The sequence below is a fragment of the Girardinichthys multiradiatus genome, chromosome X, assembly GCF_021462225.1.
Source record: "Girardinichthys multiradiatus isolate DD_20200921_A chromosome X, DD_fGirMul_XY1, whole genome shotgun sequence".
Classification (NCBI taxonomy): Eukaryota; Metazoa; Chordata; class Actinopteri; order Cyprinodontiformes; family Goodeidae; genus Girardinichthys; species Girardinichthys multiradiatus.
This window is the reverse complement of record NC_061817.1, coordinates 25,275,121-25,300,093: the sequence shown is the minus strand read 5'-3', so window position 1 is coordinate 25,300,093 and position 24,973 is coordinate 25,275,121. Positions and strand designations below refer to the sequence as shown.

General features: G+C 39.4%; 1 protein-coding gene across 1 annotated transcript in view; it reads right to left on the bottom strand.

The window, feature by feature from the left end:
• The window catches only part of LOC124863503 (protein sidekick-2-like), a 146,695-nt gene extending 121,928 nt beyond the window's left edge, over window positions 1-24,767 (bottom strand). The window contains exon 1 of the mRNA XM_047357890.1: window positions 23,978-24,767. Coding sequence (XP_047213846.1) covers window positions 23,978-24,125 — 148 coding nt within the window. The 5' untranslated portion in view covers window positions 24,126-24,767. The remainder of the gene's footprint in view (window positions 1-23,977) is intronic.
• Between the last annotated feature and the right edge of the window lie 206 nt (window positions 24,768-24,973).

Here is a 24,973-nt window from a genome sequence, read left to right as displayed (position 1 = left end):
TTTTAATTTTTCTTCTGTTATTGCATTTTTGACACACATAAATGTTCAGGCTCTAATGAATTACAATATCTGACAGACATAAGTCGAATATATACAAAAACTGTTTCTGAATTATGTTTTTATTTATAAAGGGGAAAAAACCTACCAAAAATAGCTTGGCCCTATGTGAAAAAAGTAATTGCCCCCTAAACCTAATAACTGGATGCTGAACCCTTGGCAACAACAGCTGCCCCCTATTTGGAATAACTAACAACGAGTCTTATACATCACTGCGGAGGAAGCCAGCAACTGTTTTAATTCAGCTACGTTGGAAGGTCTCCGGGCCTGTACCACAGGTCATGCCACATAACCTCATTTGCATTATTTGCATTTAATTCTGGAATTTCAGGTTCAAGTTTAAGTTCCAGCTCAAGTTACTTTATTAATACTCAAAGATAGATTTGGTTTATGGTGAGATAAGAATGTTGTCAGTTTTAGTGTAAAAAAAAAACATATGGCAGACCCAAAAGAATAAACATTTTTAAAAGTACTCAAAGTACTCATGGTTACACCAATCAGTACATTTGAGAGGAAGGACACATCTAAACTTACAAATAATGTATTTATTAAGTATTGCCATCCCAACACAAAAACAAGTTAAAACAAAGCCAAGGTAAATCATTGACAGAATAAATACTTTATAAATGAAGAAATAAAAAAAGGTCAGTACCATATAGTCCATTAAATGTGTCTCTACATCCTATTCAATTCAATGGCAGCCGCAGGAACAAAGCTGTTTTTTGTAATGTTGTGTTCTGCATTTTGGGACTAAGAATATCCCTCTGGATGGAAGAAGCTGAACCTCGCTGTGTAAAAAAAATGGGAGTCATTTCTTAAAATGGAAGAAGCCATCTGCTCTATCTGTCTGGTTAACAGAGATAAAAGACTATTGTGGCTCACCAATCAGTATAGATGACCATTTAGCTATTTGATTTAAGGCAGTTCTCTCCTTTAAAGATGTGTTACACCAATGAAAAAGATAAAACAGGTTCAATGAAAGCATCATAAAACATGGTCATTATGGTTTGATCAATATGAAAGTTTCCTTAAACAGAACAGACACTGATAAGCCTTTTTACACACAGCTTCACAGTTGGCTTCAAAGTTCAATTTGTCATTAATGACAATCCCCAGATATTTATAAAAAATGCACAAATTTAATCAGCTGACCTTTGATTAAAATGACTTTGTGCATATGCTGTTTCCTCCAAAAACAATGACCATATCATTGTTTTGTTGTGTTGAGCTGGAGGTAAGACTCGTCACACCAATGAATGAAGTCAGTGATCACTGGGCCATAGCTGCTTTTGTTCTCCCAAAGCAGACTGACAACAACAGAATCAGCATACTTTATTATACATCTTGTTTACATGTCTGTTGTGACACATATTTGTGTATAGAATAAAGTATATGTAACGGTGACAGCATACAACCTTGGGGTGACCCAGTAGATGTGTGTTTTGAAGTCTGAGAGGATACTATTTATTCTGACTTTGTGTCCTGTTATAGTCCAGTATGTGCTCTCTGTGCACATCTGATCAGTTTTCAAATATTTTTATTAAAACTAAGGTCAGAGTCCCCAACAGTCTTAGAATAGCTGGATTTAGGGACAGGAACAATTACAGCATCTTTCCAGATTGCAGGTAAATGTTTTGTCTGTAATGACTCATTATAGATGTACTGAAAGACAGGACTCAGCTTATCAGCACACGACTTCACTAAGCAACCACAGATATTGTCAGATCCATGGCTTTTATTCACATTTACCGAGTCAAAGGCTTTTTGAACTTCCTGAAGGTCTATGTTAAAGTGTTGAGTGTCTTTCCTCACTAAAATGACAATAAAATAAATTAAAAGCTTTAGACAGATCTGAGTCAGAATTAAAACTGGATGTGTGTCTAAAATGACATGGGTGCAGCTTTGTGGCTTCTGAAGTCCTGCAATAGTCTTCAAAGTAGCCCATGCTGAACCAAATTTGTTTGTTGCCATTTTCCTATCCAATTCCAGATTGTCATTTTGTTTTGCTTTTAAAATTTTAAGTTTTAATTCTTGTAGACCAGAGGAAGTTCCTTGTTGAAAAACCTAAGTTTTCTTTTTTTTGTAAACAAGACTTAACTGATTCGGTAACCCCCAGTCTGGTATTAGGATATACAGGTCCTTCTCAAAATATTAGCATATTGTGATAAAGTTCATTATTTTCCATAATGTCATGATGAAAATTTAACATTCATATATTTTAGATTCATTGCGCACTAACTGAAATATTTTAGGTCTTTTATTGTCTTAATACGGATGATTTTGGCATACAGCTCATGAAAACCCAAAATTCCTATCTCACAAAATTAGCATATTTCACCCGACCAATAAAAGAAAAGTGTTTTTAATACAAAAAACGTCAACCTTCAAATAATCATGTAAAGTTATGCACTCAATACTTGGTCGGGAATCCTTTGGCAGAAATAACTGCTTCAATGCGGTGTGGCATGGAGGCAATCAGCCTGTGGCACTGCTGAGGTCTTATGGAGGCCCAGGATGCTTCGATAGCGGCCTTTAGCTCATCCAGAGTGTTGGGTCTTGAGTCTCTCAACGTTCTCTTCACAATATCCCACAGATTCTCGATGGGGTTCAGGTCAGGAGAGTTGGCAGGCCAATTGAGCACAGTGATACCATGGTCAGTAAACCATTTACCAGTGGTTTTGGCACTGTGAGCAGGTGCCAGGTCGTGCTGAAAAATGAAATCTTCATCTCCATAAAGTTTTTCAGCAGATGGAAGCATGAAGTGCTCCAAAATCTCCTGATAGCTAGCTGCATTGACCCTGCCCTTGATAAACCACAGTGGACCAACACCGGCAGCTGACACGGCACCCCAGACCATCACTGACTGTGGGTACTTGACACTGGACTTCTGGCATTTTGGTATTTCCTTCTCCCCAGTCTTCCTCCAGACTCTGGCACCTTGATTTCCGAATGACATGCAGAATTTGCTTTCATCTGAAAAAAGTACTTTGGACCACTGAGCAACAGTCCAGTGCTGCTTCTCTGTAGCCCAGGTCAGGCGCTTCTGCCGCTGTTTCTGGTTCAAAAGTGGCTTGACCTGGGGAATGCGGCACCTGTAGCCCATTTCCTGCACACGCCTGTGCACGGTGGCTCTGGATGTTTCTACTCCAGACTCAGTCCACTGCTTCCGCAGGTCCCCCAAGGTCTGGAATCGGCCCTTCTCCACAATCTTCCTCAGGGTCCTGTCACCTCTTCTCGTTGTGCAGCGTTTTCTGCCACACTTTTTCCTTCCCACAGACTTCCCACTGAGGTGCCTTGATACAGCACTCCGGGAACAGCCTATTCGTTCAGAAATGTCTTTCTGTGTCTTACCCTCTTGCTTGAGGGTGTCAATAGTGGCCTTCTGGACAGCAGTCAGTTCGGCAGTCTTACCCATGATTGGGGTTTTGAGTGATGAACCAGGCTGGGAGTTTTAAAGGCCTCAGGAATCTTTTGCAGGTGTTTAGAGTTAACTCGTTGATTCAGATGATTAGGTTCATAGCTTGTTTAGACCCTTTTAATGATATGCTAATTTTGTGAGATAGGAATTTTGGGTTTTCATGAGCTGTATGCCAAAATCATCCGTATTAAGACAATAAAAGACCTAAAATATTTCAGTTAGTGTGCAATGAATCTAAAATATATGAATGTTAAATTTTCATCATGACATTATGGAAAATAATGAACTTTATCACAATATGCTAATATTTTGAGAAGGACCTGTATTATACCATGGTTTGTTGGTATAATCATATCCTTGCAAAAAACAGTATAAGAACATGTCACATCGACCAGCAGGTCCAAATCATCACCACAGGACTGTGCAACAGTGTCTGAGTCAACAGACTTGTAACATTCCTGCAGGGACAGAACTGAGTCTTCGGTCCAAATCTTTGTGTCCTTGGTTGGAATCCTTTCCCTTTTTAAAACGGTCTTATAAGTGGGCATCAGATCTACCCAGTTATGATCAGCAGATCCCAGAGGAGGCAGTGGAACAGCCTTATATGCATCCTTCACTGATCCAAAAACAATTTTAGCCCAAACTTTTTAAATACTAATAATGTTTGGCTGTCACTGGTATGATATAGTTGTAATACAATCCTTTTAAGAAATCTAAAATTCTCTGGTAATTGGTGTAAAAACAGCTTTAGTCCAGATTTTCAAATACTAATAATATTTGGCTTTTGCTTGTTATCCGTCTGAGAAATCTGAAAATCTATGAAAAGTAATGAAATCACACATTTAGGTAGATGAGAAAAGAGACCACATTAGGTAAGAAGAGGGGGGAAAAAAAATCATATTTCACACTTTATCCTTAGTAGGATACAGTTTGAGATTGCAAAACAACCTCAGCACAAAGAAGCAACATATATACGAAGGCAGAGGGAGCAGAGCGTCATGTTTACATAACTTCCAGGAGAAGCTGAAGATAGCCAGCCATCAAGGCCGTGCAGGGGAGCCAGATTCAGAAAAACAACAATTATTTGGATAGGGCTGACTCTTAATTTTCCGTCAGCCTTGAGAGTTTCGCTGGTGCTTCTCAATGGTGAATCCAAACAGCCAAATTCCAGGTCCTTTCCGCCAGATCCGAGCGAACAACTTTCTCCACGATTTATCCCATTTTACCCCTGAGTCCAGGAACCGCAACCTACCTGCGATCCTTTGTAAGGATCACATCCAGTCTGCAATTCAGCTGACGTAACATCATAGGTAAAAAACAGGCTTACCAAGAAGCACAGTGCAATAAAAAAAGTAATATCCATACCTATAATTAGAAGAACCTGGAGTACTTGATGCACAAAATTACCAATCCCTAACATGCAGTCAGTCATTTTCTACTGCTTATTCCATAGTGGGTCACAGGGGAGCTGGTGCCTATCTCCAGCAGTCTATGGGCAAGAGGCAAACTCCATGCAGAAAGAACCCAAGTTGGGAATTGAACCTAGGACCTTCTTGCTGCAAGGCAACAGTGCTACCAACTGCACCACCTTGCAGCCCTAACATGTAATTCAAAAAATTTATATTAAAAACACAAAAGTGAAACATTTCTCAACAGCTTTTAGGACAGCAACATCTCATCTCCTGCAGCTTGCTGTATGTACACATGGCCGAGTGTGTCATTCAAAGCATGTTGAGAAGAGCACTTAAAACTTTCATTTCGCTTTTGAACCATTCAGAGGTGATGCTGTGGTTTGGATCACTCTCTTGCTTCATAATCCCAAGTGCACTTGAGCTTAAGATCACAACCAGATTGCCAGACAGTCTCTTTAAAGAAGACAGAGCAGAATTCATGGTTCTATCAATTACAGCAAATCATTCTGGTACTGCAGCAGAAGAGCAGCCCTGACCATTATACTACCAACACCATATTTGCTTGTCAGTATGATGTTCTGTTTCTGAACTGTTTTGCTAGTTTTACCCCAGATGTAACAAAACCCACACCTTAAAAAAATTCCACTTAGGTGTCATCAGTCACAGAATTTTCATAAAAAAGTCTTGGGGTCATTGGAATAATCTTTGGCTAAATGAGATGAGCTTTTGTATTGTTTTTGCTCACTAGTAGTTTTGGCCTTGAAAATTTCCAATGGATGCCATTTCTGCTCAGTCTTTTTGTAGTGTTGCATCACAAACACTGGCCTCAACTGAGACAAGTCAGACCGGCAGTACTTTGAATGTTCTTCTGAGTTCCTTTGTGAACTTCCAGATGAGTCATGGATGGAGTAATTTTTCTTAGGCCAGCCACCCTTGGGAAGGCTCATCAATTTTCCATGTTTTCTCCATTGGTGGATATTGGCTCTCACTGTGATTTGGTGGAGTCCCAAAGATGTTTAATCCTTTCTGGAGTAATTTTGTAAAACTGGAGTACGTTTTTCATCTGTTCTAATTATTTTTTTTCAACCCCAGCATAACGTCTTAATGTTGTCAGACAGGTTCTGTATTTTAGGTGATTCCTTAAAGGGGGAATTTATTTTTTTACATAGGGTCAAGTCGTTTTAGGCAGCTTTTCTCCTTCTTTGTTTGATATAAAAAATTATATGATGATCTGAAAGCTTCATGCGTGTAAGGGTGCGAAAACATTTTCACAGCAATGCACCTTTAACAAGTAACTGAAAAAGACATGACATAGCATTTTCCATTGAATTTGTAAAGTCAAATACTAAATATTAATTATCACAAACCCTTCATCACCATGAATGAATGCTCCAGTGACATTTAACGATTTAATTGTAAGTCTACTAATCACAAACCAATGTATCATTTATGTGTCATTAATACGTAAATAAAATTTTGAATAATTGATTATGGGTCTATTATGAATGGCTTCCTTAAATCTTATGTTCCTGACATTACTTCCCACACAAGAATGAACTGGCTGGAGCTTGAAAAGCCCCGAAGCATTCACGACTCTAAGGTAAAGTCAGCTCTAAAGAACTACTTCCTTTTCCGTCCAGATGCAACACCAAGCACCTTTTCTACTCAAATTCAAATGTGTTTCCTCATGCAGACATGATAGCCACTTTCCAATTTTAACTTAATCTTAAAGCACCAATTTCAACTGCCGTGATAGTGATTGAAATATGAAACCCTGCATATATACAGGCCATTACAGAGAATACAAGGCTCCATCTGCTCTCTGTCCGCTTGGAAAAGTAAGGGGGAAAGGAAACAACAGGGATTAGCTTTGGCTGAAACAGATTTCTGTTTATTTATTATTCAATAATGCCGAATTGGCCCCTGACCCTCAGGAGCAGCTCGCACTACCTTCAGGAGAAAATGGCAGCATTGCTGAATCAGGAGGAAATCAAACAGAACCCCTGGGGCTTAGTTGCACAAGAGGTGAAATCTGACAGCTTTTTGTGCTTTATGTGTTGTTTAATTTATATAAAGAAATGCTAAAAGAAAAGCACAAACTCCCAGTTTAGGCATAGGAATTTCAATAACAAAGGCGAGCCACTGAAATAAACAAACCTGCAGTAAACATAAAAAAACATATATTTTTTTAAATTGTCAATTTTAAAAATGACAAAATAATTGTTGTTTTAAGGGAAAATAATAAAATTAACTGTCATGGCACATACTACTTCTGCTTATCATGGTACGTACTAATTGATGTTTTTTGGGTGAGAAAGAAGGTAAACAAGATTAATACACTTTTGTCTATTGCTTTCAAGGTTGCTTCTGCCATTCATTAGCAGTTTGATGGCTGGAATCCATTAGAGCTATCTAACCTAGTTAAGTCAGCTGCTCAATGGATTTTCTTTGCGCCTTAAACGCAAAGCCACAGCTCTACAGGAACCTCGCTCAAGGTTAGCGCCACGGTGTAAGTCATGCCCAATGTCCAGAGCATGCAGTCTGCTACACTCCTCAAGTGGCTGCCAGAGAACACTTCACCAAGGTTATGCCTGTCGGAGGCAATGAATATTCCACTTATCTCAATCAAAGTCCTTCACAGAACTTTGGGGGATCGGTTCTGCGTGTGTTTCAGCTTAGGAAAACAAGGATGGTAACTCTGCTGGAAAATCGGAAAGCGAGGTATGGGCTGAGGCAGTCACACTCCTGCACCTGAACTTAACAGCATGGCAAATAGCATCTTGAATTATTAATCTGCAGCTAATCAAATCTTCAATTAATCAATTAAGATCATCACCTACTGAGGAAAACAGATGACTATTAGCATAATCTTTTTACCATTTCGCAAAGGACAAACTCTTCTGAATTATGTTGAAAACTGTGTAACACGAATAGTTGCACAGAAAAATAGTAAATTCCTTTACTGAGACTGTGTGAAGTGATGAGAAAAAGAATTCCCTGCAAAATGATTAATTTACCTTAAATTCACATAACAGCCACAAACTTTACTGATTTTACTGAGTTTTTATGTGATGGACCAAGTATTACATTGTGAAGGAAAATGATGGTTTAACATTTTGCACAACTAAAAATCTGAAATGTGTGGCTTATATTAGTATTTATTCCCTTTTTTACTCTAATACCGCCAAATAAGTCCAGTACAACTAATTACCTACAGAAATTAACTAATCAGTAAACAAAATCTATGTGTGTGAAATTCAACCAGTACAAATACATAAACAAACAGCAACATAAAGACAAAGGAACACGGCATACAGGTCATAGATGATGTAAGGAAGTTTTTAACAGGGTTGAGTTATGAAGCAATAATCCAAGCTTTGGACGTCTCGTGCAACTCTGTTTATTCCATTATCCAAACACAAAAGAGAATGGCTGAACTGAAAATCTTCAGATTTTTGTGTTCACATTGCCTGTAGGTGTCGGCAGGGACATAAATAGTCCCAGTCAGGGGGTGGTGCCAAACACACAGCAGATGAAGAGAATGACAGGTCAGATCATGAGCAAAAAGATAAAGCAAGTTTTTCAGAAATGCAGCGAGGATAGTTCTGCTGTTATTGCAATGTAGATATTTTAGTTTCAGAGACATCAAGGATACAAAGTTTGCATTGCTATTTTTGAGATAAATTACTTAATTCCTTATTTTATAGTTAATTTCTTCATAGGCTGTAGTGAAAACTGTATATTTCTGAATGGAATACAATTGTGTGGCTGAGTTCAAAATAGGATGAAAAGAATGATGTGCTTGTCGGTTAGTTCCAAGCAGAATGCATGCTTGGACACAGAGAGGTACAGTATGTCGAGCCCTTGCCTCTGAAGGAGTTGCACAGATCAACAGCTCAGACGGTCAAAATCAAGTTTTCTGGCCTACAGGCAAAATACTATGGAGGAAAACTAACACTACACAACCCCACAGTGGAACTCAAAGGTGGCAACGTCTCACTGTGGGGATGCTTTTCTTCAGCAGACTGGAAAAAAAGTCAGTGTTTATTAAAAGACGGATCAAACTAAATACAGGGCAATTGTGGATGAGGTCCTGTGAGAGGCTGCAAAAGATTATAACTACAATGAAATGGTTTAAACCAAGCTATATTAACATGTTAGAATGCCCCAGTCAAAGTTTAGACTGGAATCTAATTAAGAATTTTTGAAAAAAATGTAAAACAGGCTCTCCATCTTTTTGAAAGAAAAATTAGTGAAAGAAAATAGTTTTAAGATTTGCAAAGCAGGGAAACACGTCCCAAAAGCCTTGCAGCTGTAAGGGAAGTGAAAATATTGGCCACAATATAGGAGGAGGACTGAATACCTATGCATACTGCACTTTTAAGATTTTAATTGCATAACATTTTAAAAACCATGTGTCTTTTTCCTTCCACTTTTCAGTTATGTGCCATTTTGTACAGTCGCATAACCTCTCTATAAAATACATTGAAGTGTCTTCTAATGCATATTTATGTAAATGGTTCCAAACAATTGCTTCTACAAAATAGACTAAAGTACAATGGCTGTTCTTAAATACCAAACAGAGATAAATTGATGCATCTTCATGTCCCCAAAGTCAGCCTCAACAGAATGAATTGTATCTTAATGACAATAAATTACAGCACTTTGCTTCCACAGGAAACAATCTATAAGTTGGCTGACAAGCAATGTAAATGTGTTTGTGCAGCATAAAAGCACTTGCTAACAATTGAACACCTGTGGATTTTCCAAATTAAAATAAATCCTCTTTCAAGTCTGCCATCTGTTCAGTATTCCACAGATAGGATTTAATGATCTTTTTGGAATGATATCCTTCACAAACAGACGGAATTAGCTTTGATGGATATGGTGAATGTTGACAGATTAGTATGGCAGATGCATGCTTTTATAAACAAGCTTGGTGCCCAGTAAGTTAATAGTATAATGAGATCTCTTTATTTTTTCTAATGCCGGACCCTTCTTGAATGCAATCATACCATGGCATTTGCCTTCGGACAATCGCCATGTTTCTGTGTGTGTGCCGGTTGTTTGTCTGACGCCTGCAACATCCTGCATCTCCAGGGGCAGCGGCTCCCTCTCTCATCAAGCATGCCCAGTCAATGTGGCTGTCACTCCCAATCTGTGCTGAGAGGGGAGCCTGTGCCTATTTTTATAAATGTATTCATATTCATTAGTCCTGAGTGTCATTCATAGCAGCAGTTCTTTAATACGGTGGATAACCATCAGAGGCTGGAGAAGCCTGCCTCCTCTCATCGCGCAAATTACTAACACAGGCAATAAATGCAAAGGTGCCTTCTGTCAAACAACAATGGCTCCTGATTTCTATCAACTGTGTGCACTTCCTCGTTTCTACATGACATGCAGTTGAAAAAGTCATTGCTATCCCTTGAGAAAAGCACAACAAAAATGCCATTGTGCTAGTCTATGAAATATGAAATAATTAAATTAACTAAGAATTAATTACAACCTTTTTCTTTCCCTTGACCCAGTGTAATTTTCTGCCTCGCAACATCTCGGTGGCAGTGGGTTAATGGTGTAGAATAGCTGATGTGAATATGCGCTGCTAATGAGAGCAATTAGACAACAGACTCACACTAACTTCACCACCTTGCTCAAAGATGCTATCCTTTGGCTGCATTGGCTTGTATGTGTCACATAAAACAATGTGATGGACTAATTCTATTACATTCAAAGACTCAAATAGCATAACTCACCTCAATTCCTGAATTAAACTGTGTGAGACTCCTTTTCTAAGGCTACCATGTGGGCACACGTTGACCTAAAGCATGGGGCTTTTTTATCATTAAGACCTATGAATTGTAAATGCTTTCTTCTAAAGTACACATCCACTTCTTCACATTGCATTCTGGTTGCTGTTGCCTTTCCGACTAATGGAAGTGGGCTGCATTTCACAGCCTTGCCATGTTTTTTTCATGTCCATTGTTTCTGCTCCACCCCACTTTAAATCAAGAACACAAAGCAAACCCCACCATACTTCACTCTGGACAGCATTAATAAAACAAGCTTTGAATGATGCAGAATGGAGCACTGGAAAAGCAGCAGTGGTGTGATTACAAATTTTAAACACTGCCACCTCTTAGAGTTTACATGTGTCTGCTCTGCAGACTGGGTGTGAGTAGGCTCATGGAGTTCTTTCTCCCTTTGTCAATTGTCACTATTCCTCTCTAACAGAGAGGTACTGAACAGTGAAGCCCAAAAAGAAAAAAGTAAAAGTAAAACGTTGTTGAGTTCCATAGAGTGTAGGCCTATTTCCAAGATCTACATGCATTCTGTAATCCTGTTATAGCGTTTGAACCTAAGATTCATTGTTTCTCCGCCTGAAAAGAGAAACCATTTCTCTCATTATGGGGGCTAAATATTCATTATCAGCATCTTAATAGATCAATGTACCAAGCACTCAAAGAACATATTTCTGACTGGTCAGTCCTTTACACATTTCCCCCTTAAAATCTCATCACGACAACCCCTTGAGTGATCACAGAAATGGAAATAGGGTCTTTTAATTGAATTTCATGAAATCAAACATTGACCAGAGCAACTTCATTAAACTGATATGACTCTCCAATTTCAGCAGTCCCTAGGGGCATAAAGAGCATGCCCACTGTTACAACAGATGTGCTCAAACATTATCTTTCATAGAAGTAGGGAATTACACACGCACATATGCAAAGTGAAATAGTTTGACCAGAACTGTGAAAGACTTTTTAGGAGAGCAATGATGAAAAGTAGCCAGAGGTTTCTGGAACAGCACCGCAAACTTTAACAAGTCCACATCTGCTCAGGAGACAACACTTCCCTGCCATATCACTTTTGATAAATTCAGGCATCACAAATCAGTTTTGAACTGTCACATGTGACGTAGATCCAAGTTGGCTTTAATCTCTGGAGTAAAACTCTGTGTCAGCCGAGAGTGACTTTACATGTCTGCTGTATCTTCCATCTGGAGACCTCAGGGAGGCCATTGTTGTCAGCAGACCTCCCGGTGCCCAACAGTACATGCTCCTAACAGGGGATGCCTGGGCTCGTTTGTTTAGTTACTTAGCTCGGGCTCTGTGACAAGAGAAGACAGTGACCGAGGCATTTGGGACATGGGAGCCCCCTGCAGAATAAAGCAGGCCGCATCTAGAGCCCCTGTGACAGGAAATCTCAGTCAGATCACAAAAGGCAGGCGTGATTGCATGTGACAGGTGCATCCTCTTCCTTCAGATGCTGTGTCTTTGTTTTGTCTGGTTAACTTGTGTGGCAGCATTGGCAATTTTGCAAAGTCAGTGCGGAGTTGCAGTGGTGTCTTTCCACATTTGCCACAACAAATAAATCTTAATATTTTAGTATTTTTCTTTTTTAAATTATAAACACAAATAAAATATGTTTTATCCAAGGGCGACAAAAATAGAACCACAGCATTGACTGGCAAAAATGGCAAAAAAGAAAACAAAAACATTTCACTTTTACAGTACTTTGTTCAATGTCAGACACTCACATACATTTTGTTAATATTTAGTAAAACTACTTTTTAAGCTGTATAAGTTAGGTCAAACATTTTTGGCATCCTTCAACAAGTTCCTCAAAATGGTTTGTTGGAGGTTTGGCTCATTCTTTCTTTGAAAACTGGTGTAACCAAGTCAGATTTGAAGGTAGCCTTGCTCACACATGTTTTTAGCTCTGCCCACAAATTTTCTAAGGGACTGAAAACAGACCAGTTCCTATCATGGTATTTCACTTCTAAAAATTGTCCATTTGGAACACTCATTTGCAACCAAGCTTTAATTTCCTGGCTGATGTTTTGAGATATTTTAGTATTTACAGATATTTTCTTTGCTCCTGATGCCATCCATTATGTGAAGTGCACCAGTCTTTCTTGAAACAAAACACCTTTAAAACAAGATGCTGCCACCACCATATTTCACAGTTGTTTTGGTATTATTATTATTTTTAATATTATACTTATTTTTTTATTTACACACGACAATACACCATAAAACATGTAGGTTTTTCATGTACTAATAGATGACATGTGCACATACGGATAATGATTTTTTGTTCACTTGTTTATTCTGTTTTTCTGTCTACACCTTTTGTTTTTCCATTTATTTCCACATAAAAAGAAAAAAAAACATCTGAAAAAAATGCATGAAGAAAAAAAGCTGGCAGTCATAGAAGTGCAAGGGTTACTGTTTCAGCTCAAACTGGGCACACTAATCCCTTTGATCCCCCCATTTTACTGTCAGCTGTTTCCTAGCTACCATTGGATCAGCACAGAATTTAGGATTTGTGCTACTGTACACCACAGCAATCTCTGTCCCTGTGTTGCAGTACTCTCCTTTCTTTCCTCCATCAATATCCTGCCCAGGGCCCACCATCGACATCCCTAACAATATTCATTTCTCTTTTTGTTCCTCTTTCTACTTCACCTCGCTGCAGTTGGCAGTGACGGCGATGTGGCAGAGGGAGTTAGGTGAAATTGGAAACTATTTTGCACAGAGGGCCATCAGGACATAAACAGATGCTTTACGCTGAAAAGGCTGATTCTGATTTTGCCAATTCATATGAAATTGCAGTGTTTCTTTCAAATGCGGATTTGAGAATGCTTCATTTAGAAATAATGAATCAATCTACCTCTATTTGTGCTAAGGCGTACATTGAAGTTAGAAAACGTGTATGTAATGTACATTAGCAGCCATGCACATTGCTACTACGTGCATGTTTGTGCATCTGTTAGCATGCATTAGAACAATAAGGGAAGTTTTATTGGGTTCCTCTTTCAAGCTGTCTTTGAAATTTGAATAAGTAGGCAAATCTGTCTGTGCTGGATCTTTTTCATCCCAGTCAGTGTTGGCTGCTCTGAGAGAAGCACTGTGCCATACACTTCCCATTCAACCGCTGATTTGTTCACCCAAACTGCTCTGAAATTGTTTCAGGCAAAAACATGACGGGGCTCGACTGGCATGCTGGCAAATGCATACTTCTTCGTCAAACACTGGCTCTCCAGAACTAAATGTTTATTACTCTTGCAAACAGGTACAAGAATAAGTACTAGTTTTCCAATTTAATCATTTCAATCAACAGTAGTATGCTTATTCATTTTTGGATGTACTGTATGCTTGCATAACTTGTTTAATTGCTGTGGTCAAACTTTTAAAAAACTTGTTTTCTGTGCAGCCTTTGAATATGCAATATTTCATTTATTTATGCAATATAAATTAAATTCTAATCAAGTACAGGTCCAGTTATTTTATCATTCAATACAATAAGAAAATGTATTGCACTGACAGCCTGAAAGTGAAAAAAAAATAAAATCCAGAAATATAAATCTTGAATAAGTTCACTTTTGAAAAGCAAAGCAGCCTTAGGTTGAGGTTGAATCAAGCCTTAGTAGTTAACCTGAAGTACTTTTACAGAGGGGCCAAGGATCCAAATTTGACATCAAGCTATAAAGAAGAAGCCCACAGTAATGCTGTCAGCCCACATCATCATCACATTTCTTAACTGATACTCTGCTGATGTTATGGGCAAGGACAGCAATCAAAGCTTATGTGTACACACAAAGGGCTGCTGTGCCTCAATGACAACCTGCAATGTAAGCGTGCCTTATCCACGCACACAAAAGATCCCTGGACAATTGGTATGGACTTCTGTAGATCTATCTCAGTTGATGCTTCTAACATCCACACTGATATCTGCTGGTATCACCGATGCATATTTGTTTGTAGCTATGAGTGTCAAACTGTGACAGCAGCGGGGAGGCCCTGGGGATAAAGGTCTAAATTATATGGATGATGAAGATGAAGATGAAGACAGCAGGTGCTTGGAAACAAAAATCAAACATGATATAAAATGCCATGTGTCCAAGATCAAGACAATGGGGGAATGAAAGGGGGTTCAAGCTGTAATCAATACAGAGCACAAGGTATTGAGATGCAGTCAGAGGCATTTCACCAGCCCCACCAGAGGGACCGGTCGGCCTGCTGCCAAGCACAAATCTGAGCAGGGTAGCTAGCTAAGCCTTGCACATTTACATACAAGAATATGCCTGTAAAAAAGCAGCATGTCTTAGTTTGGAACAACATACCTCTCAAACTGGCTAACCTTTTAATCTTCTTGAAAGTTGCAAAAAAGAGCTGAAAGTAAAATGTGGTTTAAATCAGTACTTTTCCAAGTAGTACCAAGTAGTTTTGTAAGTACCGGTATAATAACATATGTTTTACAACCGTAGTATAATATGGCTTTAAAAAAAGATTTGGTTTTCAATTTTTTTTCAATTTGACAAAAAAGAACAGAATGGTCCCTCTGAAACTAGAACTCCAAGTAAGAAAGTTTGAGATATCTCACCAACCCAAACCTCAAAATCCAAATGACTTCATTTCATATAAAACTTGATGCTAGCTATAGAAAAAAACATAAAAAACGTATTTACTCTGACCATTTTTATTTCAATAAATCGTTCAAACACAGAGCACCACTGTACCACCCCCTTATGCTTGGTTCACTGTCATTTGCTTTAGTTTACTGTATAAGGAGTTCTTGAAAGTTTTTGAATATTTCCTCTTTTTTTTTTTTTTTTCAGCTGCCAATGCTTCTTAGTTCTACATTAAATTTAATTTGTATGTATTAACCCAAAATGAAAATTTCTTCTGAATGTAGCCAAGTATTATATAATGTTGTATTGTACAACTACCATACAAGGTATTTGGTACTTGAGCAATACAAACTCCTTTAGTGAACATTTTGCTATAATGTTTGAAACTATAAACTGCAGAGATATGCACTGTTATTAGCTTCTATTGATAATAATAGCTATCCCAGTCACTGAACACACCAGTTGTCACAATTTTGAACTGGATCACTGTTAAATTATTTTTACTGGTATTTCCAGATCCAAGTTCCAAAAGCCCAGATAAACAGAACCCAGTATAACTAGCCAGTAGCACTTGTTCCTGATTTGCTGTCATCCATTTCAGTTTGTACTGGAAGTTTTCAAACGTTTTTCCACTGGACCTCTCTTTTAAGAAGATTGCGGCTGTTAATTTCCTTGAATTTACATTGCAACCAGAATTTACTCATAGAACTCATGTAAAGCTACTGTCACTCTGTCCTATCGTACCATGTATGTTGGCATTTAAAAAAAAAAATTATGTGGGTCTAAATATGAGGAAATGACGGGGGTTGGCGCTAACATCAAATCCTGCCATGTCTTTTAATTGTGTGTATCACTTCTAATGTGCTCCCACTCGTATGCTGAGATCAACAGTGAGGAATTCACTGTGTTCTCCTGCACCACAATGCATAATAATAATAATAACAAGAGGCAGATACACGATAGTGAGATGGGTGTTTAAAGCCTAAGTAGCAGCAGTGGTACTTGTACCACAGCTTGAGAACTATTCTCAAACCTTCTTAATCTTTATATGTTGAGGTAATATAGGTGTATATATTCATGTTATCACTAACAGCAGGGAGTCACAGTGTTGTGACTGCCTTGATTTGAGGTCAGGGCAAGAATGGACCAGAATGTTAAGATGTGAATTTTCTTCACCTCAGTGTACAACATAAACTGGATTTGTATGACCGGGTGTTTTCATTCGGACATATGAGAAGAAAAATACAGCTCCCATCCATACCACCGCAGTACCGCTGTTGTTCCCCCCATTTCTCCATTTCCTGTCTCTTTTGCCATTTTAGTCACAACACAAGAATACACTCAGCAGTCCCCAGGAGGCGCACGCTGGATGTGAGCGGAGATTCGGTGGGCACATTATGCAGTAAAAGGCATTGTTTCTCAACACAGTCTTCCTTGAGTTGCTTTTGTGCTCTCAAATGTTTACATGCAACAGCTTGGGGGCTCTAAGACATATGTATGTTTCCAGAATACAGTGTGAGTGAAATCCCTCACTTCCATGGATAAAAGTAATGACACCATTTGTGAGGGCTTTTCACATGCCACATTGTAACGGGGCTGTTATGAAGAGGAAGCAAGATGCAAAACATCTCTGCTCCCTGGCCAAAATTATATTAGACAAAACAAACAAATAGTGCCACTTCACATTCCCCTCCATGCAGTGTCCAAGGTCAGTTTTGCTTTCAGTTTCTGGCTCAGCTCAAGGCTTCTTCTGAGACATTGAGACATTTTTTTATTCCTTGATAGCTGAGGTGCCTCCAAGCCTTGTGTTGGATTGATTAGATGTTTCGCCAGGAGAATTAATATGTGAAGAATTTCCCTGTTCCCCCCTGCAGCGCCTCTCCCCCTCAGTCTCATCAGTAAACAAGCAGATAGAAACAAAACCACTCTCAGGCTATGTGATTAAAATCAGCCCCAAAAGAAGAAATTGCCAGCAAATCAATTGTGTTATTATTGAAAAATCACATTTGAGTATACCTTATTCACACCAGATTTTTGACTCTGAATGCCAATGCTGCGCACTCTGCAGGTATAAGGAATCTGTCTGAATAAAAATATTTTGTGGTGTGAAGATTTCACATCCTTCCCATCCTACTGTATCTTATGCAACTACTTCAGCACACAAAATTCTTAACAAATGTTCAAATAGGTGTCTAACATCAACAGACCAAAAACAAATGTAAGTTCTTCAGAGTAAGCAATAATTTCAGCTAGTTATCCAAATGTGCAGACATGATGGGACTCTTTGCCCCGTGCAAACAGCTATTACCACAGCCTTCTGGGCAAATGGCAATTACTAGGCAAAAGGAGAATGCCAAAACCCTGCAGTTAATTTTGATTACATTTGCATTATGAACTATAAACACAGTTTTACTGCTCAACTGAGCCAATTAAAGACTTCCTGAAGCTAAAGAAAGGAACACTGACAACGAAACAGCTCTTTTGTTCTTGCACAATGATGTTGATTGCAATCATTTGTCACTCTTAAAACCATTCTGGGCAATTGGATTTTCAAAATAAAAAAATAAACTGTAAAAAAAAATAGGCGCTTTTTCATTAATTTACTTTAATTGCTACTGCCATTAAGCAGACCTTTTTCTTACTTGAGCTGTGATATGTTCCCTCCTGGCGGATAAAGCTTCCAGTGGCAGCATGAATAAACATGTGTAGACAGCATTTGGCAGCAAAAATGAAGGAGAAGAAAAAAAAAAACAGCCAACCAACCATACATGGGAGGCAGCCACAAAAGACACATAAGGACTCTGACATGGAAGCTGACACCATTTCACCTGAGGCTGGATGAACCACTTGCTGGGCTTTCCTGGCATGAGCCATATTGCAAATAAAACAAGCATTTAACTCAAAATTTTCAGCGGCTGTTCCCTAGCAGGCAAATATGCTTCAATGACTGCATTTTAGTGAACACAGAAATACAACTGTCATAAATATGCGGCATGTATAGCTGAGACACAATGGTGTTGGAACACAACACCTGCACTGTACTGTGTTAGGATTTGTAGACAAGTTTACAGAAATGCAATATGTCCATTATCTTATGAGTAGATGTCATCATATCAATATGTCCATTACTGTATTCATGTAGCTAATTTGGTATGTGGCTAATTTGGTATTAGTGTGAATGTATATATACAGGGGTTGGACAATGAAACTGAAACACCTGTCATTTTAGTGTGGGAGGTTTCATGGCTAAATTGGACCAGCCTAGTAGCCAGTCTTCATTGATTGTACATTGCACCAGTAAGAGCAGAGTGTGAAGGTTCAATTAGCAGGGTAAGAGCACAGTTTTGCTCAAAATATTGAAATACACACAACATTATGGGTGACATACCAGAGTTCAAAAGTGGACAAATTGTTGGAGCACGTCGTGCTGGCGCATCTGTGACCAAGACAGCAAGTCTTTGTGATGTATCAAGAGCCACGGTATCCAGGGTAATGTCAGCATACCACCAAGAAGGACGAACCACATCCAGGGATGTTCGGGTACTAACCCGGATTGTATCCAAAAAACATAAAACCACGGCTGCCCAAATCATGGCAGAATTAAATGTGCACCTCAACTCTCCTGTTTCCACCAGAACTGTCCGTGGGGAGCTCCACAGGGTCAATATACACGGCCGGGCTGCTATAGCCAAACCTTTGGTCACTCATACCAATGCCAAACGTCGGTTTCAATGGTGCAAGGAGCGCAAATCTTGGTGTGTGGACAATGTGAAACATGTATTGTTCTCTGATGAGTCCACCTTTACTGTTTTCCCCACATCCGAGAGAGTTACGGTGTAGAGAAGCCCCTAAGAAGCGTACCACCCAGACTGTTGCACGCCCAGAGTGAAGCATGGGGGTGGATCAGTGATGGTTTGGCCTGCCATATCATGGCATTCCCTTGGCCCAATACTTGTGCTAGATGGGCGCGTCACTGCCAAGGACTACCGAACCACTCTTGAGGACCATGTGCATCCAATGGTTCAAACATTGTATCCTGAAGGCGATGCCGTGTGTCAGGATGACAATGCACCAATACACACAGCAAGAATGGTGAAAGATTGGTTTGATGAACATGAAAATGAAGTTGAACATCTCCCATGGCCTGCACAGTCACCAGATCTAAATATTATTGAGCCACTTTGGGGTGTTTTGGAGGAGCGAGTCAGGAAACGTTTTCCTCCACCAGTATCACGTAGTGACCTGGCCACTTTTCTGTTTTCCTCTTATTTTCTCAACCGTTGCCAGTATTGGCATCCTTTCTGCTCCATTACCGTAAAGCACCTTGTATGTGCGACGCTAATCTTTTAGAGGGAGCTGGTGTCGGCTGGCGTGACCGCGTATTTTTGACTGTCGGCTCACTTGACCGCAGTTTTCTTCTGTACAGTTGATGTCTCCTCACTGAAGCGACGCGGCAAGCCCTGCAGTTCGAACGGAAGTTCAGAGGTGCGGGGGATCAGAGTCAGCGCTAACCAATAGGGAAACGTCTTACATCATTCGTCTTTAGGCCCCTCCCAGCATGTTTATGTTCCCAGCACTCAAAATTCTTCGAGTTCAACCAAAAATAGAGAGCATCAAAACCAAAAGAGCGAGAGTCGTAACCAAAGATTTTTGACATGCGCAAATAAAAGTTTGTTTTGCAAATAACTTTTTTTCTCTTCGTGAGAAAAAATTTGTCATTTTAATCAAAAAAAGTTTTTTCAAACAATTTTTTTTTTATCCCCGAAATAAAACATTCCATTAAAATAAATAATCGTTACAACTCTGAAAGATTTGATCACAACTTAATATTTTTTGAATGAGATTAGTTTTTTGTTTGATTGAATAATTTTGAGACAAATTTATCTCCATAGTACACTGCATTGTCTAAATGTTAAAACAACTAAAAACAATCATTACTTTTTTTTATTACCAAACGTTGACACAGTCTATCATCCAACTATTGTACAAAAATGTGGTTTGACGAAAATTCAACTTGGAAGACTCACTTCCACTTCCAGCTCTGTCTAATTACTCCACCACGTTCTCCACTCCAACCAATGAGCTCCTGATCTACATTCCTCTTCAGCCAATCATCCCTCCAGGCTTTGCTTTAAAAGACCTTCATACGCAGTATCTCCTGATCTTCAGCTGAGCTTCGACCCTCCTCCACCCCATCTCCACCATCAGGCTTCAAGCTCCTTCCGACTCCCTTATCTTCTCAGGCCTCCACTCCACCACCAGCATCAGGATCCCAGGGGGAAGACTTCTCTAATTCTAACCCTAGGATGTTTATTCAAGCTCATGTCATTATCAGCATCTATGTCTTCCACCGGGGTCCGAGCGCCAAAAGAAATCAAACATCAGCTAATAAACTCCTCTAATTGCCATCTCTGTGTTTCTCTCATTTGTGAGTCTTTCCAGGTTGAAATATATTTATACATTCATGCTTGCTTCTCTTGATTGAAACATACATACATAAAATTGAGGTATGTACTGAATCATGATATTTGCATACTGTTACACCTTGGGTAAATAAATCTCAAAGGAAACTTTTATATAACCATAATAATAACTATAGTATGTTATTTTAACAGGGGCATTGCAAACATTGTCATTTCTTTTAATAAAAGCAATTAAATCATACATTTTTATTTTCGGTTTTTGTGTTAATACTGCAATTTTATAGGTTATTATAGGTTCATATCATGAAAATCTCATATTGGCCTTGTATATCCCTTTGTTGAGATTTGTAGAGTTTTCAAATGATAGAAAATGCAATACTTTTGTCACCTTTTGTGCAGGTCATCATTTCAGTCTGTGTAGACCTCTACTCATGTTGTGTTTGTGTGAATATAAGGATCTAGGACATAAATAACAGAAAAGTAACATTGTACATCACCCTGATTACACCATCCCTGCACAGTTGTTAAATTACATATTTGCAAAATGTAATATTTTCAACTGTTTTGTGCAGGTGTCACCATTTCAACATGTTAAGCACTGGATTCATGTGGCTAAATTGGCAGTAGTGTGAACATGCACATCTACAACATTAATAACATGTTAAATTTATTCTACTGTTGCACATGCAGGTCTGCCAGCGATCTTTATAGGAAGGGACGTCTGTAATTCTATTAAAACTGTAACATACTTGTTTTGTGTAATCTTGTACATATTGATTTTTCTATCTATCTGTGGATCTGTCTGCATGTGCATGTGCTTGCTTGTGTGTCACCAATGGGGATGAATCATAATGTGCAGGCCCGCATTAGACCAGGCAGTTTTAATCACACACGGATTCAGAGTGTTTTAAACAAATGCTTTTTTTGTGTAAGCACTGAGGATTATCATAAGATTTAAAGATTTGGAAATGGCTGACAGCTGTCAAGCTGCATAATAACGTACGTCCAGAAAATTATAGCAGCTGTCGGTTGGCAGAATGTCAATGCTGCTATCTAGATTAAAGCTCAATAGCAGGAACATAATAAGCACAGGCAACTGTGCACACACACATGCACACACTCGCTTTTTCAGACAAGATGCCAGCAGAAACACAGTCACTCACAAACACATAAATCTGTGCAGTTTAATTGAGGAAGAGAAAAAAAGACAATACAGACAGTTAAGAGAGAAAGAAGCACCTAATATTTATTTACCCCGCACTTCGATTATGGGATCTACATGAGTCTAATAATGGTTTGCTGTGGAAAACCTGTAGTGAGGTTCCACCAGTGGATCTACCACATATCCTCTTGTGCAATCAAAGAGCCATCTGTATCAAAAACAGCAGGCGCCTGAGTTTAAACCTGCTGAAAAACAAGCAGCTATGTGGCACCTGTTCCCTGGGGGTGCCTATGTGTCGCCTAATTTCTGACATCCTCAGAGGTCTTTGTCCCTCAGGGAATAACTACAGCATCTCCAACTTTATGCAGAGACACCGCTATGTTGCTGTTCATTTGCAAACAAGGATCTCCCCCACCCCCCGCCAACCCTCCCTTGAGGATAAGAGCTACCTTCTACTTTAGGGTAACAACGTGTCTGTGGATGCTTGGAGGACCCACTGCAACAAGTACACCAGCATCCTCACCAAAGACCAAAAAGCATAGACAATGCATCATAGAGTAGGCCCTTTTCAAATGAAAGGGAGACAGACAAAGGAGTGGACCTCTCACCAATGCTAATGCACAGCCAGAAATACTCACAGAGAACAGAATAGGAACTGCAGAACTAAGAAGGCTTCTGTTTAGGGGAGGAAAGATAAAATCCCAATGAAGTAGTCCAGTAGTGCTCAACAGATCCCCCCCACACACACACACATACTTCAGGCTTGTTGGCTTGAGAAAAGGATGCTAATAACAGCTAGAGGAACTGTGACTTGCATAATAAGAGACACCAGAGACTCTTCTCAGATAAGGTTGGGAGCGCTTTAGAGCAACGTGAGTTGTTCAAAGGCAAACAAGTGCAGGGATTATGCTGCTTTTAGCACTCTGGTGCACCGAGCAGTGCGATTGTGGAATGGGGAGTGCATAGAGAAGGGACCTCTCAAATGAATTAACATCTGAAGAGGAATTTTTTTTGGGGATCTTCAAGAAACGCCTCATAGTCTGGTGCGTCAAACACATATCTTTTACCTCACCAATAAAGGCCATGGAAATACAAAGGACAAACTCCCCCCCCCCCCCCCGAGATTACTAAAACTGATTGGGACACAATGAAAATCAAACCTTTTTTTGCTAAGCCCACACATTGCACCTATTCCTATGTCAACTTAACTTTACCTCTTGTGAGAACCAGCAGTTATAATTTTTCTCTGTGAAATATGGCGACTGACATATTTGTTCTTTATGGTTTTCTGTCTTTATTTAGCACATCTCATTAGCTTCTCACTGGCCAAGCGGTCAACAGCTGACAAATGACAAGTACGGAATCACAGTTTCATAGTAACCGTATGATTAGTGTGGTTCATGTCTCTGAGCTTGTTGGACATAAATGAAACCAGCTTTCTGTGATTTATGGATTCTGCAAGACACACGTCTTAAATCCAGAAGTGAACCAATACATTAGAGTCCTCAAACAACTGCTCTGTTTTAATGTTTCCACACTGTAGTCATAACCGAGCAAGTTAATGATCTCTGCTAGAATATTAAAAATGGGAACCAATAGAGGGGCAGCTAAATCTGCAGTAGCAATTAAACTGTCAGAGCTTTCCATTACCACAGAACTTCACATTTTACAGTAGGTCAAGGGAACCAGTGAAATAATCTAAATGGTTCTTAAGATGTGATGAAATAGTCAATCTGTTTGTATGAATATTCAAATATTTAGAAGATTTGAATGCCGCCTCGCTTTTAGAGAGATGCAGAACATTTTTATGCTAAAAACAACCCAAACTATAATAGCCCTTTTTGAGCCTCAGGTTGTGCTCTTGTGGCACATTGCGCACAACTAACATCTAATTTTACTTTAAATCCATATATACCTTTTGTTTGTTTGTGACCTGATCTTTAATACAGTATTTCTAAACCCACATATAGTTTCTGGACAGTTTTCCTGTACCTCATAAATAATTGTATTGCAATTAACTCTTTTTATCACACTTTTTGGGGGCGTTTTCCTTCCTTAAGTACAAAAAAATTGAGTTGCGTATCTTACCTTGAGCCTGAGCGCTGAGGATGCAGGTCGACAAGAGCAGAATCCAAAAGGACACCCACACCTGTCCAACCTGCCCAGGTCCAAACATGGTCCGCGGCGATACCGTCGAGTCCCAGGAGCGGATTTCCTGTCTCCACGCCGGGAACATGTTGCTCTGTGATTGCCACAGACTCCCCCTGAAAGTGTCCTGACTGCTGCTGCTGCTGCTTCTGCCGCTGCTCCTCCTGCTGCTTCTGTTTCTTCTGCTGCTGTTGCTGCCACTGGTCCTGTGCGTCAGAGAGCTCTTCGGTGCTGATGGGGGTGAGTGACCGGAGGGGAGCGTGAAGAAGAGAGTCCGCCCGGGGGCGCGGGGCACGCAGACTGGCACGAGGGGGAATAAAAAAAAGAAAGAGGAATAATTTTTTTTTTTTTTTAAAGCCTTTGGACAAGTACCGCATGAGCAAGGCAGAGTCAGTCCAATCGAATTTGTTTGGCTGTCAAATGTTTGAGACAGAGTATTGACATCATGCCTTACTGCTATGAATAAACTCTAAATTAATCGCAAAGATATGCTTTAAAAAAAACAAAAAACAAAGAGAAACAGAAGCGCTGGCTGAAAGTTTGACAGATTGCATTTTTTTCAATAAATGTCAAGCTGGGAGGAAAAGTCTTAAGTAGTAAAAATGTGATCACAATGGCTTTGGTTTTCTCGGGTGTGTGATAGTATGAGCTGTTGATCCTACTACAAAACAGAAGAAAATGCATTTTGGGGTTTTAGAGACACAATTTACAATACAGTCCCCCTTCTATGAATTTAACACCATATACAGTGTCAGCCGCGCACAATCTGAGCTAAATCATCCCAGTTCAAGAGCTCTGTGCGCTATTGCCACCACGTGGTAGAAAGAAGTAGGAAACATCCATTTGGACAGCTGTGATTGATTGTTGATTTACCAAAACCAAAAAGGGTGGATTACTAAAACAATCCCATGACACCTAAATTTGTCCACAAGGTTT